Source organism: Anopheles cruzii, chromosome 2 (assembly GCF_943734635.1).
Source record: "Anopheles cruzii chromosome 2, idAnoCruzAS_RS32_06, whole genome shotgun sequence".
Taxonomy (NCBI): Eukaryota; Metazoa; Arthropoda; class Insecta; order Diptera; family Culicidae; genus Anopheles; species Anopheles cruzii.
The window spans coordinates 54,369,309-54,387,403 of NC_069144.1; the positions used below are offsets into that span (position 1 = coordinate 54,369,309).

At 51.1% G+C, this 18,095-nt stretch overlaps 3 protein-coding genes across 4 annotated transcripts; 2 read left to right on the plus strand and 1 right to left on the minus strand.

The window, feature by feature from the left end:
* The first annotated feature begins 409 nt into the window (after positions 1–409).
* Positions 410–10,839, plus strand: LOC128268249 (spectrin alpha chain). Of its 2 annotated transcripts, XM_053005299.1 has the most exons (6): positions 410–4,396; positions 6,072–7,995; positions 8,079–8,682; positions 8,924–8,953; positions 9,318–9,927; positions 9,993–10,839. In XM_053005299.1, the coding sequence occupies exons 1-6, from the start codon at positions 410–412 to the stop codon at positions 10,119–10,121; spliced, it is 7,284 nt and encodes a 2,427-aa protein (XP_052861259.1). In that variant the 3' UTR covers positions 10,122–10,839. The 2 variants fall into 2 exon arrangements, with proteins under 2 accessions (XP_052861259.1, XP_052861258.1); XM_053005298.1 differs by lacking the exon at positions 8,924–8,953.
* Positions 10,840–10,872: 33 nt separating this feature from the next.
* LOC128267415 (vacuolar fusion protein CCZ1 homolog) lies at positions 10,873–12,454 on the minus strand. Its single transcript, XM_053004246.1, has 3 exons — positions 12,371–12,454; positions 12,202–12,299; positions 10,873–12,141 (listed from the first exon to the last, which is right to left on the minus strand). The coding sequence occupies exons 1-3, from the start codon at positions 12,452–12,454 to the stop codon at positions 10,974–10,976; spliced, it is 1,350 nt and encodes a 449-aa protein (XP_052860206.1). The 3' UTR covers positions 10,873–10,973.
* Positions 12,455–12,802: 348 nt separating this feature from the next.
* On the plus strand, positions 12,803–13,925 carry LOC128267640 (signal recognition particle receptor subunit beta). The gene is made up of 4 exons (XM_053004526.1): positions 12,803–12,968; positions 13,039–13,348; positions 13,414–13,539; positions 13,616–13,925. The coding sequence occupies exons 1-4, from the start codon at positions 12,863–12,865 to the stop codon at positions 13,806–13,808; spliced, it is 735 nt and encodes a 244-aa protein (XP_052860486.1). The 5' UTR covers positions 12,803–12,862; the 3' UTR covers positions 13,809–13,925.
* The last annotated feature ends 4,170 nt before the right edge of the window (positions 13,926–18,095 follow it).

An 18,095-nucleotide genomic window follows, 5' to 3' on the forward strand; every position in this document is an offset into this window, starting at 1 on the left:
GCGTACTTTACCAGCTGGCTGGGGCCACGGCTTGACGGCTCGATCGCGTGATCATCGTGAACTTTGGGCATTTTTGAAGGAACTCTCAATGTTTTTGCTTTTTCCACCACTATCCTTTTCTTTCTGTCCCTCTTTTTCACACTTCCTACGCACTTCATACTTTTGTTTCCTTAGGACGCAAGACAGATATTAAAAAGGCACACAAAACAGGCTTACAACGTTGAATTAACGAGCGGACACAAATCAGACGACTGTCGACAAGGAATAGATTATATAGAGGTATTTAAATTGCCATTTTTTCCAATCGCCATTACGGTCAGATTAACAGCTCGATACTCTTATTTCAGGCTAACAAACACGCAGAGCGCGGCACCAGTTTAAGCGAATAAGTTATCGTAAGGAGACAACCATGGAGCAATTCACCCCCAAGGAGGTGCGCATTTTGGAGAGCGCGGAAGACATCCAGGAGCGGCGCGATCAGGTGCTAAACCGGTACAGTGAGTTTAAGCTCGAGACGCGCCAGAAGCGCGAAAAGCTGGAAGATTCGCGTCGCTTCCAGTATTTCAAGCGTGACTCGGATGAGCTGGAAAGCTGGATCAACGAGAAGCTGCAGGCGGCCAGCGAGGAGAGCTACCGCGATCCGACCAATCTGCAGGCGAAGATCCAGAAGCACCAGGCGTTCGAGGCGGAAGTGTCGGCCCACAGCAACGCGATCGTCGTGCTGGACAACACCGGCCAGGAGATGATCAATCAGGGCCACTTCGCGTCCGAGACGATCCAGCGCCGGTTGGATGAGTTGCAGCGCCTCTGGGAGCTGCTACTGTCCCGGTTGGCGGAGAAGGGCATGAAGCTGCAGCAGGCGCTGGTGTTGGTGCAGTTTCTGCGCCACTGCGAGGAGGTAATGTTCTGGATCAAGGACAAGGAAGCGTTCGTGACGGCGGACGAGTTTGGGCAGGATCTCGAGCACGTCGAGGTGCTGCAGCGCAAGTTCGACGAGTTCCAGAAGGATATGGCCTCGCAGGAGTACCGCGTGACGGAGGTGAACGAACTGGCGGACAAGCTGCTGTTCGGGGGCCATCCGGAGCGCGAAACGATCACGCGCAGGAAGGAGGAACTGAACGAGGCGTGGCAGCGCCTGAAGCAGCTGGCCATTCTGCGTCAGGAGAAGCTCTTCGGGGCGCACGAAATCCAGCGCTTCAATCGCGACGCAGATGAAACGGTGGCGTGGATTGCGGAGAAGGATGTCGTGCTCTCGTCGGACGATTATGGGCGCGATCTGGCCAGCGTTCAGGCGCTGCAACGCAAGCACGAGGGCGTCGAGCGCGATCTGGCGGCGCTCGAAGATAAGGTGGCCGCCCTCGGCACGGAAGCGGGTCGGCTGTGCAGCATCCACGCCGATCACAGTGAGCAGATTCGCGACAAGCAAGCGGAAATTGCCGCCTACTGGCAGTCGCTCACGGCGAAGGCGAAGGAACGCAAGCAGAAGCTCGATGAGTCGTACTTTTTGCACCGCTTTTTGGCCGACTTCCGTGATCTGGTGTCGTGGATCAACGGTATGAAGGCGATCATTTCGGCGGACGAACTGGCGAAGGATGTGGCCGGGGCGGAGGCACTGCTCGAGCGACACCAGGAGCACAAGGGTGAGATTGATGCCCGCGTGGATAGCTTCAAGCTCACGACGGAAGCCGGTCGGCAGCTGCTGGAGCGCGAACATTACGCCGCGGCCGAGGTGCAGGAAAAGCTGGGGGCACTCGAAAACGACAAAAGTTCACTGTTGGTGCTGTGGGAAGATCGGCGCATTCTGTACGAGCAGTGCATGGACCTGCAGCTATTCTACCGTGACACGGAACAGGCGGACACGTGGATGGCGAAGCAGGAGGCATTCCTTGCGAACGAAGATCTCGGAGACTCGCTCGATTCGGTCGAAGCGCTGATCAAGAAGCACGAAGATTTCGAGAAGAGTTTGGCGGCGCAAGAGGAGAAGATCAAGGCGCTCGATGTGTTTGCGACCAAGCTGATCGATGGACAGCATTACGCGGCCGATGACGTAGCCCAGAGGCGTGCAATGCTGCTGGCCCGCCGTTCGGCCCTGCAGGAGAAATCGTCCGTTCGGCAGCAGCTGCTCGAGGACTCGAACGGTTTGCAGCAGTTTGAGCGCGATTGCGACGAAACTAAGGGCTGGATCAGCGAGAAGCTAAAGTTTGCCACCGACGACAGCTACCTCGATCCGACGAACCTGAACGGTAAGGTACAGAAGCACACCAACTTCGAGCACGAGCTGACGGCGAACAAGAGTCGCATCGAGGACATTACGGCCACGGGACAGACGCTGGTCGAGCGGGGTCATTACGCGGCCGACAAAGTTAATGCGCGCATGCAAGAGATCGTGACGCTGTGGGAATCGCTGGTGCGCGCCTCGGATAAGAAGGGTTGCAAGCTGCAGGAAGCATCGCAGCAGCAGCAGTTCAACCGGACGGTTGAAGATATCGAGCTGTGGCTGAGCGAGGTCGAGGGCCAACTGTTATCCGAGGACTACGGTAAGGATCTGACGAGCGTTCAGAATCTGCAGAAGAAGCAAGCACTGCTGGAGGCTGACGTAATGGCGCACCAGGATCGCATCGAGGGCATCAAGGTTGCGGCGAACAAGTTCGTCGAGAGTGGCCACTTTGATGCGGACAACATCCGCGCGAAGGAAGGTGCCCTCTCGAAGCGATACGCAGCGCTGGCGGAGCCGATGGCTACGCGCAAGCAGCGACTGCTCGACTCGCTGCAGGTACAGCAGCTGTTCCGCGATTTGGAAGATGAAGCGGCCTGGATTCGGGAGAAGGAACCGGTGGCCGCGTCGACAAACCGGGGCCGGGACCTGATTGGTGTGCAGAATCTGATCAAGAAGCACCAGGCGGTGCTGGCGGAGATCAATAACCATGAGAATCGTTGTGCCGGTGTCATCTCAAACGGAGAACAGATGCTGTCCGAGCAGCCGACGTCGAGCGAAGAAATTAAGCTGCGCCTGGACGCGCTCAAAGATCAGTGGAACTCGCTGAAGGAGAAGTCGAACCAACGCAAGCAGGATCTCGAAGATTCGCTGCAGGCCCACCAATACTTTGCCGACGCCAACGAAGCGGAGTCGTGGATGCGCGAGAAGGAACCGATCGTGTCGAATCAGGACTACGGCAAGGATGAGGATTCGTCCGAGGCACTGCTGAAAAAACACGAGGCCCTCGTTTCGGATCTGGAAGCGTTCGGCAACACGATCCAGGCGTTGCAGGAACAGGCGAAAAACTGCCGCCAGCAGGAGACGCCTGTCGTAGACATTACCGGTAAGGAGTGCGTGATGGCGCTGTACGATTACACGGAAAAGTCGCCTCGCGAGGTGTCGATGAAGAAGGGTGACGTGCTAACGCTGCTAAACTCGAACAACAAGGACTGGTGGAAGGTGGAGGTGAATGATCGCCAGGGATTCGTGCCGGCGGCCTACATCAAGAAGATCGATCCGGGGCTGAGTGCCAGTCAGCAGAATCTGATCGATGGCCACTCGATCGCGAAGCGCCAGGCGCAGATCAACAGCCAGTACGACAATCTGCTGGCGTTGGCACGCGAGCGCCAGAACAAGCTGAACGAAACGGTGAAGGCATACGTGTTGGTGCGTGAAGCGGCCGATCTGGCGACATGGATCAAGGACAAGGAGAGCCACGCTCAGATCAAGGACGTTGGCGAAGACCTGGAGGAAGTGGAGGTGCTGCAGAAGAAGTTCGATGACTTCAACGACGATCTGAAGGCGAACGAGGTCCGGTTGGCGAAGCTGAACGAGATCGCCATCCAGCTGACGTCGCTCGGTCAGACAGAAGCCGCGCTGAAGATCAAAACTCAGATCCAAACGCTCAATGAAGAGTGGGCCACACTGCAGACGATCACCCAGGAGCGGGCCAGCCAGCTCGGATCGGCCCACGAAGTGCAGCGGTTCCATCGGGATGTGGACGAAACGAAGGATTGGATCGCGGAGAAGGAAAACGCGCTGAACAACGACGAGTTGGGCCGGGACCTGCGGGGCGTGCAGACGTTGCAGCGCAAACACGAGGGGCTTGAGCGTGATTTGGCCGCCCTGCAGGACAAGATTCGCCAGCTGGACGAAACTGCCAACCGGTTGATGCAATCGCATCCGGACACTGCCGAGCAAACGTACGCCAAGCAGAAGGAAATCAACGAGGAGTGGCAGCAGGTGGTGACGAAGGCCCAGCAGCGTAAGGAGAAACTGCTCGACTCGTACGATCTGCAGCGCTTCCTGAGCGACTATCGTGATCTGTCCGCGTGGATCAGCTCGATGATGGGCTTGGTAACGTCCGAGGAACTGGCCAACGATGTGACCGGTGCGGAAGCACTGATCGAACGTCATCAGGTAAGGACGCCGTTAGTGGGGTCGGATTCCGATTCCGCATTGTCTATGAATTTACACCATTCCAACACAGGTACTACTTCCTGCGTCATTCGTTTGACGTTTCCATTTGTTGTCCCATTGTTCTTAGTGAGTCAATGTTTTTCATATCGTGCCAGTTTGTGTGTCCATTAGAAACCAGTGTACTTATTTTTTACAGCCAATCTCATTACGTTACCTCACTTTTAAATGTTTCCGTTTGATCAGTTTGCAGTGTTTTACATCGATCTTACTCCGATTTGCACTCAGTGCAACTGGGGGCAATGCTTCATTCACATATGAAAGTGTTCAGCAGACGCCCAACCGGTTCATTTGTTGCCGAATAATCACTCCTTTCATTAAAGAGAGAGAGAAAAGAAACCATGATCGCTTTTCGTACACAACACAAGTGCATTGTTTATGGTTTAAACTCACGATCAATTGGCGAGTGTTGAATCTTTTTGTTGTGATCGTTTTGTCGAGCGTACTTAAGTTTTTTTATTCCCAATTTTTGCCCCAAATTATTGAATATTAAAGTTATACTTTTTCAAATTGGTAAATTTTCAAACGCATTCTTCTACTAAATTGCTACTATCTAAGTTTGGAAAATTCTACTGTACTAAAATGTTATCTTTTTTTTCCCCAAAATCTGTGATTTTTAATTTTTCATAGAACCATCGTGCCGAAATAGATTTTCGTTGCGGTATCCCGCAGGTACAAAACAAGCGCTACACAAAAAGCCAACAACTTTTTTGCCCATTTTTTGTTGTTACTGAAAATTGTTCTCTAGCACCTAGCATACACACCAAACCACACGCACAGCGAAGCCTCAGTTCTCACCAATAACGCGCCATGGCCATTAATTCGCTACTTTTAGTTCGCTTTTACCGTAATGTAACATGTGGGGCCTTTGTTGTCAATAATACTGTGTCACCCTAATACCATACGCCATGTTTCAGATTGAGCCACAGCCGACGGTACCTTTTGTGTGATTACGCTGGCGGGACACGTTTTTTGTGTGCTAATAGGGAGCTGTCGACCGATCGAAGGGTGATCGATTGTTGCTAGTTTTAATTGTTTGTTACACTTCATCAAAACACAACCTATTGCAAAATCTCCGGTTTAGACTTGATCACAACCTATGTGTGCTAATCATTCAAGAAGCTTCGAATATTCTTTCGAAGGTTGACTAACAAGGATCGTTTAGTTGATCGTCATGATACGTCGTTTTGTAGCTTAACTGTCAAATATTTCATCGTTATTATTGGTTGCATTAAAACCTATTTGCCTATTGGTTTCTTAAACCTACTGCATTCATTTAATTTGAATAATGGTTTCATATGTTTTAGCGTATTGTTGTTTTGTATCGCAGGTTCATCACTGATAAGCGATAAATACTGCTTTTGAAGTTTGCTCATCATTGGCTTCCCAAAAGACATTACTCACATCAGCCGTTAATGTAGATTGTTTCATACATGTTTCATCGCTAATGTGTTCAGCGGTTTCGTTTTTAACTCGTACTCAGCTCAGTTGTGATAATTTACTTTTCGCTGACCTTTCGCGCTCGGGCACTAGGGTAGCTCTCAGCGTTTCGCAAACTAATCACAAAGCTATAACCGCTTTCACTTTGTCCATCCTTCCCACGGCACGATGATCGCAGGAGCACCGGACGGAGGTAGATGCGCGTGCTGGCACGTTCTCCGCGTTCGAACAGTTCGGCAACGAGCTGCTGCAGGCGAACCACTACGCGGCGCCGGAGATTCAAGAGAAGATTGAAAATCTGGCCAAGGCACGCGAGGAACTGGAGCGTGCCTGGACCGCGCGACGTTTGCAGCTAGACCAGAACCTGGACCTGCAGCTGTATCTGCGCGACTGCGAACAGGCCGAGAACTGGATGAGTGCACGTGAAGCGTTCCTGAACGCGGAGGAGGTCGACTCGAAGGGCGACAACGTGGAGGCGCTGATCAAGAAGCACGAGGACTTTGACAAGGCGATCAACGGGCACGAGGAGAAGATTGGTGCGCTGCAAGTGCTGGCGGATCAGCTGATCGCGCAAGAGCACTATGCCGGCAAGCTGATCGATGACAAGCGGCAGGAGGTGTTGGACCGCTGGCGCCACTTGAAGGAGGATCTGATCGAGAAGCGTTCGCGACTCGGCGATGAGCAGACGTTGCAGCAGTTTTCGCGCGATGCGGATGAAATCGAAAACTGGATCGCCGAGAAGCTGCAGCTGGCGACGGAGGAGAGCTACAAGGATCCGGCCAACATTCAGTCGAAGCACCAGAAGCACCAGGCTTTCGAGGCTGAGCTGGCGGCCAACGCCGATCGTATTCAGAGCGTGCTGGCAATGGGTAGCAACCTGATCGATCGCAATCAGTGCAGTGGTTCGGAGGAGGCGGTACAGAAGCGCCTGACGCAGATCGCCGACCAGTGGGAGTACTTGACGCAGAAGACGACCGAAAAGTCGCTGAAGCTGAAGGAAGCGAACAAGCAGCGCACGTACATTGCCGCGGTGAAGGATCTGGACTTTTGGCTGGGCGAGGTGGAGAGTCTGCTGACGTCGGAGGACGCCGGCAAGGATCTGGCGTCGGTGCAGAATCTGATGAAGAAGCATCAGCTGGTCGAGGCGGACATTCACGCGCACGACGATCGCATCAAGGACATGAATGCGCAGGCGGACTCGCTGGTCGAGAGCGGTCAGTTCGACAGTGCCGGCATTCAGGAGAAGCGCCAGTCGATTAACGAGCGGTACGAGCGCATCCGCAACCTGGCCGCTCACCGTCAGGCTCGGCTGAACGAAGCGAACACGCTGCACCAGTTCTTCCGTGACATTGCGGACGAAGAGAGCTGGATCAAGGAGAAGAAGCTGTTGGTCGGATCGGACGATTACGGGCGTGATTTGACCGGTGTGCAGAACCTGAAGAAGAAGCACAAGCGCCTGGAGGCCGAGCTGGCTTCGCACGAGCCTGCCATTCAGGCTGTGCAGGAAGCGGGCGAAAAGCTGATGGATGTGTCGAACTTGGGTGTGCCGGAGATTGAACAGCGTCTGAAGGCGCTAAATCAGGCGTGGACCGAGCTGAAGGGTCTGGCGGCTACCCGCGGTCAGAAGCTGGACGAATCGCTGATCTACCAGCAGTTCCTGGCGAAGGTTGAGGAGGAAGAGGCCTGGATCACCGAGAAGCAGCAGCTGCTGTCGGTCGAAGACTACGGCGATTCGATGGCCGCCGTGCAGGGTTTGCTGAAGAAGCACGACGCTTTCGAGACGGACTTTAAGGCCCATCGCGATCGCTGCTCGGACATCCGCGATCACGGCCAAACGCTGGTCACGAACAACAATCATCACGGGGATAGCATTTCGCAGCGCTGCGTGCAGCTGGACAGGAAGCTGGAGAATCTGCAGGCGCTGGCCACACGACGCAAGACGGCACTGTTGGACAACTTTGCGTACTTGCAGTTCATGTGGAAGGCGGACGTGGTCGAGAGCTGGATTGCCGATAAGGAGAATCACGTCAAGTCGGAAGAGTTTGGCCGTGATTTGTCCACCGTTCAAACGTTGCTCACCAAGCAGGAGACATTCGATGCTGGTAAGGATCGTGCGATCGCACTAAGTGATAGTGTGGCCTGATCATCAGTTTTTTTTTAACACGCCTTTGTTCCCTCTCATCAGGTCTCTCAGCGTTTGAGCATGAAGGTATCCACAACATCACGGTGCTGAAGGATCAGCTGATCAGCACCAGCCACGCCCAGTCGCCGGCGATTCTGCAGCGCCACGAAGACGTGCTGACCCGCTGGCAGAAGCTGCGTGCCGATTCGGAGGCTCGCAAGTACCGACTGCTGAACATGCAGGATCAGTTCCGTCAGATCGAGGATCTGTACCTGACGTTCGCCAAGAAGGCTTCGGCGTTCAACTCTTGGTTCGAGAACGCGGAAGAAGATCTCACCGATCCGGTGCGTTGTAACTCGATCGAGGAGATCAAGGCATTGCGGGAGGCACATGCCGCCTTCCAGGCGTCACTGTCTTCCGCTCAGGTCGACTTCCAAGCGTTGGCGGCCCTGGACCAGAAGATCAAGAGCTTCAACGTGGGACCGAATCCGTACACCTGGTTCACGATGGAAGCGCTCGAGGACACGTGGCGCAATCTGCAGAAGATCATCGAGGAGCGCGATGCCGAGTTGGCGAAGGAAGTCCACCGCCAGGAGGAGAACGATAAGCTGCGCAAGGAGTTTGCCAAGCACGCCAACCTGTTCCACCAGTGGTTGACGGAAACGAGGTATGTTTTTGTTCAAACGATTCAACGGCCCATTTCCTGAAAGGATTCTCTAGCTCTACAATCTGCTGTAAACTCCCAAGGAATGGAGCAAGGCTTAAACGGAACTTTTCTTTATCTTTCCACAAACAAAACCACATACACATAAAATCACTCTCTTTCCCGTCAAACATCCGAACGACCCCTTTCATCACTCCTCTATACCGACATCAAACAAATGCAAATCGTGATCCGGCACCCAAAGATACAACATTCTTGGCTGGGATCTGAATGGGTAACAATCGATTACGATAACGCACTCACCCCGTTGCTTGGAGTTGACGCATATTTAACATTAACAGCTTGTGCAGTGTGCTTTAAGCAGACAGTAGTGTGAAGGGTTTTTTACTGCCGTTTTGGCCTATTCTAATCAGCTCATAATAGTTCGTGGAGAAATTTGTTTGATCATTTGAGTTTTAAGATATAAATTTTTCAATTCGGCACAACTATGGCACTGATTGAACAACATTTACATAATTTGCTTAGTAACACCGTAAAACATGTGGCTGGTGTGTGAAGTGTTGAACTAAAGCGAAGTTTGATTTAAAATTTCTGTTGTATTCGTTGCACTAAAAAATCTGGTCACTTTCTAACCACAGAACGTCGCTGATGGATGGTTCCGGTTCACTGGAAGAGCAGTTCGAGGCGCTGTGTCACAAAGCGAACGAAATTCGTGCCCGGCGTGGTGATTTGAAGAAGATCGAAGAGTTGGGTGCAACGCTGGAGGAGCACTTGATTCTAGACAATCGTTACACCGAACACTCGACCGTCGGTCTGGCGCAGCAGTGGGATCAGCTTGATCAGCTGGCCATGCGTATGCAGCACAACCTGAAGCAACAGATCCAGGCACGCAACCAGTCGGGCGTGTCGGAGGACTCGCTGAAGGAGTTCTCGATGATGTTCAAGCACTTCGACAAGGACAAGAGCGGCAAACTGAACCACCAGGAATTCAAGTCGTGTCTGCGAGCCCTCGGTTACGATCTGCCCATGGTGGAGGAGGGCCAACCGGACCCGGAGTTCGAGGAAATCCTCAACGTGGTCGACCCGAACCGCGACGGTCAGGTGTCGCTGCAGGAGTACATCGCTTTCATGATCTCGAAGGAAACGGAGAATGTGCAGAGCTTCGAGGAGATCGAAAACGCCTTCCGCGCCATCACCGCCTCCGATCCGCGTCCACGACCGTACGTCACGAAGGAGGAGCTGTACTCGGTAAGCATTATTGGGAGTGAACTGTAAACACAGAAATTTTCATATATCAAATCCTTCGTTCACAGAACCTCACCAAAGATATGGCCGACTACTGTGTGCAGCGCATGAAACCGTACAACGACCCGAAGACCGGTCATCCGATCACGGGCGCACTGGATTACGTGGAGTTCACCAGAACCTTATTCCAGAATTAAATGTCCCTCCAAAAACCGCATTGTTTGCAACCTGCCTCTATATTCGTATTGCTATTACGATCGATTTTTTAACGCATTTTGACGATAAGTTCCGAAGAAAGTGGGGACCGCCCTCGTGAGGGGGACGAATAATATATTTACTTTGATTTTATATATTTATATATGCGCAAGCGAACTAATGTGTAACGTTTTAGATGCGTAGCCTTCCTTCCGCTGACAAAATCAAAAACAACGGTCGTCGCTTCTTTCTTGTCTTCGCTTTTAGAAGCTCCGTAGCACGTGAACCTCCAACGTTCGAAATGGAACAGATAAAACGGTTCATTTCTGGTCATTTTCTCGTTTGAAATTGACTTTGAATGAAAGCGTCCCTCTGATAAACGCTCGTAGAATGCTATCTCTGTCGAAACGCAAAACATCTTACATGTTCGGTAACCTCCAGTTAGATGGGCACAACGAGGTCTTTGTTTACACCAAGTCCGAATTCTTCACCTTTTGAGCGCATAAAATAATGCCCGTTGGTAAGCGGAAGGAAGGAGCAAGATGAAACATTCAAATATAGTAACGTAATGGCGCGCGCGTTGACGCTATGAGCACTTCTGCACACAAAACAAACATTTATCTAAATGTATTACTATTTATCTCGTGCATCACTCTATGCAAAGCGAACGACAACGGTTCGCGAAATATTGCTACACTTTCCCCGTAAAATAAATATATACGATTGCATCAAAAACAAAGCTGTTTTAAACATGTTTTTTTATTGTGGAATCATATTTTCGTCCTCGAAACAAACAAAACGGACATTGCACTGCACTTTTATGAGACTGCACAACTCGGAGTGAATGGATTGAGCTAGAAGAACACTCCCTTTACGTTCTGGTCCAGGATCTTTTTCGTCTCCTCGGTCACGTCGATCAGCGTGGAACTTTTGTTCAGTATGATGAAAACGTGCCGCGAATTGCAGCTCCGCTTCACGATCCAGTAATCGTCGTGCGTTTTAACGATCGTTTCGTCTGCCACGTTCGTCGCGTTCCCACGCACATCGTCCAGCAGATCGACGATCAGGTTCATCACGTCATTCGGTAGGCTAGTGCCGGCCACCGTCTGATACTGGGCCGGCCCTAACCGAACCGTTCCCCGGTGTTGTAGGTTCAGCTCGTTGAAGTAGATAAACTTTGGTGCGTTGGCCGGGTCCTCTTTGTTGCTGCCGGAGCAGCTGAAACCGTGGCTCGATTCGCCGCCGCCACCGCTTTGCAGGTGTGCTCCGATGTCGGACGAAATGCTCGTTAGCTGCGGGTTTACGACGGCATTCAGCTCGTGGTACAGCGACTGTTCGTTTTCGGCCGAATCGAGTAGCAGACAGAGTGTAATGTTTTGCACCTTCCGACACACCATCAGCGTGTAGCGCTTGGTTTTGCCCTTCTCGCTAACGTACACCGTGCGTGCCAGGTCCGGGCTGGCGTTCAAATCGAACATCGGGCTGTGGAAGTACTCATACATGGTGTACAGGTCGGTCGGGCTAATGCCACTCCACACAACCTGATCGCTGTACAGGAATATGCAGTGCTTGATGGGCTCGAACGTGGCCTCGATCATGTTGACAAAGTTCTGTACCCTCAGAAACAGCAGCTGATTGAGGGGCAAATACTGGACGCTTCCGAATGCGTCCACGACATCGCACTTTTTCATCTGCAGGTGAAGGATGTAGCTTTGGTAGAATGATTCCAGTTTGCCGATAAGGTTCGCCTGAGCATCAAGGTCATCGTTCGGTCGTCGATTCTCGCCGTAAGTGCCGTGGAACATGCGAAACATTCGGTACGACTGGCGCAACACCGCCTGGAAGATGGTGTCATGTATCGCATCTCCATGGTACTCGTTATAGTCGCCCGATTCACGCGTTTTTCGCTCGAACGGAACGCTCAGCGTCATGATCATCCAGTAACCGGGCTCGGGCTGGTAGTAGAATTGGCAGCTTTTCTGCGTATGCAACGTCTGCACACTATCATCGTTGGTGAATGTGCTGCAAAACATTTTCCATCAGCCACTTCCTGAACACAGTAAAGGAATGCGAAGGTCTTACTTGCTGAACTTTATTATGGCTTCGCTTAGCCCGACGTCCTTGATTTTGCTGTCGATATCCGTGTCCTGCGGATGGTAGAACAGCACTTTCTTTTCCTCCTGTGGGATTGGTAAATAAAACTTTCAATTCTACAGCTGACCACAATCATACCGCACCGCTCAATGCTTACCTCGCCTTCCTTCGGGCCAAATGCAGTGTTAAAAATGTAAAAACTTCGGAGCGCAAGTTCTGCCTTGAGTACGGGATTAGTCATTTTTGTGAAAAACACGATCGTTTGTTTTGCATTTCGACCGGTGGTGACAGCACTTTGTTTACGTTCTGCGACCCTGTTTGTCGGATGTTCAACAAAATCCACAGCACAACACTTTGGATGAGACGTGGTTCTAAACCTGAGTGAAATCCAAGTAAACTGGGCGTCAAAGTTTGCAAAGTCTTACAATAAGTGGTGTGAACAAGTAATAAGGAATAAGTGAATAAGAGTTTGGAGTTAAAGCGGAGGGTTTGGAGTTTGCAGAACCATTCACAGTTCAGCTCACGGTATTTGGCAGTCTCGAAAAATTGGTCCACGATTGGATGACGTTTGCGTAAAACGTCAGCGAACGTGTTTATCGTAGCTTTATTTCGTGCACCAGATCAGCGTGAATCTTTTGTGGGACGAAAAATGGAGAAAATTAGCAAAAAATCGGCACCCCGGGCCTCGGTTAAGCTTGGAGAACTAAACTACACTCCGGTGCTGATTGCACTTGCTGTTGTTCTATTAACATTCGGTCAGTTCTTCCTGCAATCCTGTCCAACCAAAACGATGCTCATGTGTTACTTTGCCACATTTCTTTGCAGTGCTCCTGTTCCTATGGAAACGAAAGAAGACCGTTCGGTCTGCCGTTCTCTTTACCGGGTTGTGCGATTCGGGCAAAACGTTTCTGTTCTCCAATCTGATCCTGGGCGATGGCCGCGAAACGTTCACGTCCATTAAAGAAAATGTTGGCTCCTTTAAAACGGACAAGGGCCGGGAACTGAAGGTGGTAGATGTTCCAGGGCACGAGCGTTTACGCGGAAAGTTTTTCGACCAGTACAAAAGCAGCGCCAAGGCGATCGTTTACGTGATCGACAGCGTAACTGTGCAGAAGGACGTCCGGGATGTTGCCGAGTAAGTAAAACCGCTTTTAGGCCGCGATCGTGATGCGATTGATTGACGATGACGTACAATTCCAGTTTCCTGTACACCATACTGGCCGACAAAGCGACTTCAAACCTTCCTGTTGTAGTGCTGTGCAACAAGCAAGATGAAACATTGGCCAAAAGCGAGTCAGCCATCAGGAGCATGCTGGAGAAAGAGTTGTAAGTAATGAATGGCAAATGTTCCGTCCGTTTTCGATAGGAACGACCAGCTCTCTAATGTGCTGTCAATTTTCAGCAACATTGTGCGTCAAACGAGAAAAAATCAGCTTCAGTCCGTCGATAACAGCTCTTCGTCCGTGGCATTTTTGGGCAAGTCGGATCGGGTGGATTTCGAGTTTGGACAAGTTTCGCAATCGGTCAACTTTGTCGCTTGTTCGGCACAGAAGAAGGAATTTGACGAGCTAACCACATTCCTGGAAACTCTGTGAGCAAGGCGAGTGTGCATATAATTACCGTCACGACTTCCCGTGTTGTGTGTGTTCGTATGTGTTTAATATTAAGATTTGTCTCATTTCACTGTTAGTAAAGTTTTACTGACCAAAACAGCCTTTAATATCTCCGGTGGAGTTTTATTCCTAACAATGACTAAATCGAATTGTGATACTAACTGCCCTTTTCCAAAATGTTTTTTTGCCAAATGTGGTTGCATACTTGTTATCATCATTTGGCTGCGTACTTTGACCGTACGAGAATCCTGCGCCTAAAGTTATACTTCACGCGGTACATCAACACTCAAATTGGCCGTTGCAATGCATTTTTGATGTAGTATAAGAATTTTGGCAAGCAATGTTTGCTAATTATTTTGTTTTCTAACGATATGCTCGGCAATATAATTTGCTATCTGATTATTATTTTCCCATAAAGGACTGTCTTGCCCTCTTTGGAGCGTAAACCCCGTGCCGTGGTTCAAGTGCCGATTTCGGTTCAAGGTAAGTAACACTTGATGCTATTTATGATGACGTTTCCGGCAAATTGGCTACACTCTTCGAAACAGTAGCAAAATCCGCTGCGTTTCATTTGCCACTTGAGTCAAACGTAGCACCAGGTAGTGAATGGAAGCACTATGAGCTCTCCGACTTCGTATAGAACATCGAAAGCCAGGGCAAGCAGCGCGACTTTCGCGTGCTTGATGAAGAGACCAGCCCTCCGGCGAGCGCCATAAATTACCGCAATAAATTACCGCCGGCCCCCAAAAGTCACGTGGTGGTTGTGATCGCCCTAAAGCCATCCTCCTCCGAGATGACCGTGTGCTTAGGGATTCAAGATGAAATCCCGACCAACCCTTCCCGGCGTGGCACGGAAAGAGGCTTCGGCGGAGGGCACCGGGTTTTAATGTCGATCTCGAGCTGCACCCATAAATATCTGCGAAAGGGCTATCCATCGTGGTAATATGAGTAGATTAGCCCGGCAGCCCCAAACGGCAGCAGCGTCATCATCTCAACCGGCGAGCCCCAATCATCGTCCCGGTTCTCGGATGGCGCTCGAGGACAAAAAGGAAGGCAATATCGATGGCATCGTCAACGAAAGTTACCACCGACCGACGGGCATGATCCCCTTTTTGCCCTGGTGTCGCCGCCCGCCATCCCGCAGAAGTGGGGCCTCGTGGCGTGATTCGAAGGGACGATTAAAATTCTTCGATCGTATCGAACCCAGCTCGCGCCAAGCGATTCGAAAAGGATGCAAGCGCTGGGAAAGTGACGGACGGAACAGAACAACAGTTAACCGAAGAACCTCGCTACGCTACGAAGACCGGACCGTAAGGGGCGCAACTAAATTGCCAGAAAAAAGCTTGGCGCGATACTTTTAATAGGGCTCGATGAAATTTGAATTTCAATAAGTTTCGGTGTCCCGGTTTCTTCCTGGAAGGACGGCGAAGGGCTTTCGCAGGCTCCGTTTGTTGTCTCGGGCTGTGCGCCTCCGCCTCAGCGGACCGATTTACTTTCGCTTTTTTGCTTCGCTTCTCGATCTCGGACCGGTTGCCGGTTTCTTCTCAATCAGTTGAGATTTGTGATAGGGACCAAAGAGGGTTCCCGATCGCCGCGCCACATGAATCGCCGGGAACGGTACCGTTAGGTTGGTAATTATGAGGTTGGCTAAGAACCGAAAACATTTTACGAAAGCTTTCGATGTTTATTTTCATAAAATATGGTTCGGTCGCCCGGTCCAGGCGATCGATAATCGTAGAGTGAAGTTTAGCGAAGGCAAAAGATTTTGCGAAACACCTTTCTTCGTAGAAAACAATTATTGACGGACGATCTATACCTTTTTCATTTGTCGGCATTAGTCCGCAACTGTCGATAGATAGATTGTGTTCAAGTTTAGGCAATATAAGTAAAAGTATTGCGCCCAGCAGATTCTTCCAATTACAGGTGGCGCTCGTTTGATTACCGTTAACGCTTCGATCGACATTCGGATCGTTATCATCTAACAACTTTGGATCAATTTTCAAAATCAATTGGACTCATCATTAGGCATCGGTGGTGAGGATGCTCTGTTCGGAACCGATTGGCAGTGGCAGGTTTATTAATTGGCCCTATATCGGAACGTTAGTCGAATCCGTACGAATCACGATCTCGCCCGGTATTCAATCGGTCGTCCGAGGCAACAACTTTTTGTTCGTCCTGTTGCGCCCGTATCCCGTGACATGCATCGTTACGCGCTGTGTTGCACTTTTTACTGCAGCTTCCGAGCCACCGCTTCGGAAGGGGTCCCTGGCTTTGTAAGCAGATTAGCTTTGAAGTGGTGGTGCTGCTTCTGCTGCTACTGCTAACAGCCGGCAAACCTGGAGCCGGGCTGGATTTTTGTGCTGCCTCCGGCGCAGTCCGGCCGGCATCGTTTAGCAGCAGCAGCAGCCCGTCGGTTACGCGTGGTCTCTGGCCGCGTAAGCACCTTGGCACGTAATTCTTAAGCTTAAGCTTAATGTTCGGCAGCTTCTTCATTACCCGCTGTTTCGGCCCGTCGGGCATGGCCATTTAATTTGATTGTCCGGAATGGTGTCTCGGGCGGGTTGGGGCCACTGTCAACAGCTGCCCAGAGCTGCGTTCTTTCACGCAGATTTTCGTGGGATTCTTGCCCCGGTGACTTCCTCGTTTGGCACACCGTCGGCCGTCGGTCCGAGCGCGCCAAGGTACGGGTTTCGCAAAAATTATTGAATAATTCTAGTTATTTCACATTTGCTGCATAATGATAATTGCTGTCAATTCCCGGCGTGCGGTGTTTTTCACGGCGTCCTGTGACCCACCTTCCGTGACCTCCCGAGGGCCCCGTGGCGGAACGGAGCGTCCGAAGGTGTCACCTCTCACACTCGCCCGGCGTTTGCCCTCCAGGAGTGCCTCTCGGTGATGTTGATTTTACCAATTGACCACTCCGTCTGGCCCTTTCCGCGTGATGGGTTTAGTTAATTAGTTCGAGATTTGTTTCGCTTCCACCGTCCACAGTTGACAGGCGATCTGCGTCACCTTGGCCACCACTCGGCGACCTAAGAGGCCCAATTAGGGGATGCACCCGGGTTTGAGGTTTTTAACTCAACGCACCGGCAATTATCCGCCGGGGCCATCCGCGCCACGCAAAGGTCACCAGCCGGGGCAGTTCGCGCGACTAAAAGGGCTGTGGAAGGAAAACGGTTTCGTTGCTCCTGGACGACCCTTCCTCCCGGGTGGGGAGATTAAGAGTCTTGTCCGGCGGCGGCTGGCGGCGACGCGTCATTAAGCGTCGGGTGGACGAAGTGACCAGAACGGTAGCTTCGGCCGCGACACCGAGCAGCTCCTCGCCTAATCCGCTTGGCAAACCGCCGGGCGCAAAGCATCATGTAGCGAGGCACCGGAGTGAGTGTTAGAAAGGTGGCAAGTTCGCTTCAGGTTCGGGCCGTGGCCGGAAATGTCGAGTGGAATGGCTTAATTCTTCGGGGCCAAGAAGTTGTCCACCATTAACACTCCGAAAACGGGGAGGAAAACGGACTCCATATTTTCGGGCGGACCGAGAGACCAAGCTAATTGGTCTAGGAGACAATTTGTCCAGCATTTGTCCGTGAAAATTGAACATGCGTGTTAAAGTCGAGTCGACAAATTAACTGGATTAAAGTCAAAGCTCGCAAATCACATTCTGGATTAAATTGATGGTCAATCTGTGAGTTTGTTGAACTTCGAGATTACTTTGCCGTACAAGATCGTGTAAATTACGACAAAGCAATGCCTGATCATATTTTAATAAAAATTTCAATTAAAACTGTTCCAGGTCTGTATCGCGATGAATTTGGCAAACATCGAATTCAAAATTCACACATTTTTTAAGAACACTTTTTACTATCTCTGATCTTCTGCGAGGAACCTGACACCTGCCGGCAGGTCACCTTACAGCTTAGAGGATTATTTTCGGCGTTGCAGCTTTCACAAAATCACGCCAACAGTGTTGAGTTAAATACATTTAAATCCTCCGCTGCGGGTTCGTTGCTTGTGCCAGCGTCGCCGTTTTTTTATTGTGGCCGAATGAATCAATTATCTGCCACGAATGGTTGGTGTCTGAGGCGCGGTGCGCTGGCTGGCCAATGTCGTCAAACGGCTTAGCACCTTCGGGAGGGGGCCTACAACGTCCGCAGGAACACCGGACTGCATCGAATCTGGGCGCGTGGTCTGGGTCCCCGTCAGCGCCCCTTCAGAAAACACACACACGCGCGTGGCTCGGACTCCTTTTTTATGGGCCGGTTAGAAATTTATTCA

Coding starts and splice junctions, on each gene's coding strand:
- LOC128268249 (XM_053005299.1), top strand. CDS start 410: ATGGAGCAATTCACCCCCAAGGAGGTGCGCATTTTGGAGAGCGCGGAA. Junction 7,996..8,078: donor GCAGGAGACATTCGATGCTG/GTAAGGATCGTG, acceptor CCCTCTCATCAG/GTCTCTCAGCGTTTGAGCAT. Junction 9,928..9,992: donor CGAAGGAGGAGCTGTACTCG/GTAAGCATTATT, acceptor CTTCGTTCACAG/AACCTCACCAAAGATATGGC.
- LOC128267415 (XM_053004246.1), bottom strand. CDS start 12,454: ATGACTAATCCCGTACTCAAGGCAGAACTTGCGCTCCGAAGTTTTTAC. Junction 12,300..12,370: donor TTGGCCCGAAGGAAGGCGAG/GTAAGCATTGAG, acceptor CCAATCCCACAG/GAGGAAAAGAAAGTGCTGTT. Junction 12,142..12,201: donor GCCATAATAAAGTTCAGCAA/GTAAGACCTTCG, acceptor AATGTTTTGCAG/CACATTCACCAACGATGATA.
- LOC128267640 (XM_053004526.1), top strand. CDS start 12,863: ATGGAGAAAATTAGCAAAAAATCGGCACCCCGGGCCTCGGTTAAGCTT. Junction 12,969..13,038: donor TGTTGTTCTATTAACATTCG/GTCAGTTCTTCC, acceptor ATTTCTTTGCAG/TGCTCCTGTTCCTATGGAAA. Junction 13,540..13,615: donor AGCATGCTGGAGAAAGAGTT/GTAAGTAATGAA, acceptor GTCAATTTTCAG/CAACATTGTGCGTCAAACGA.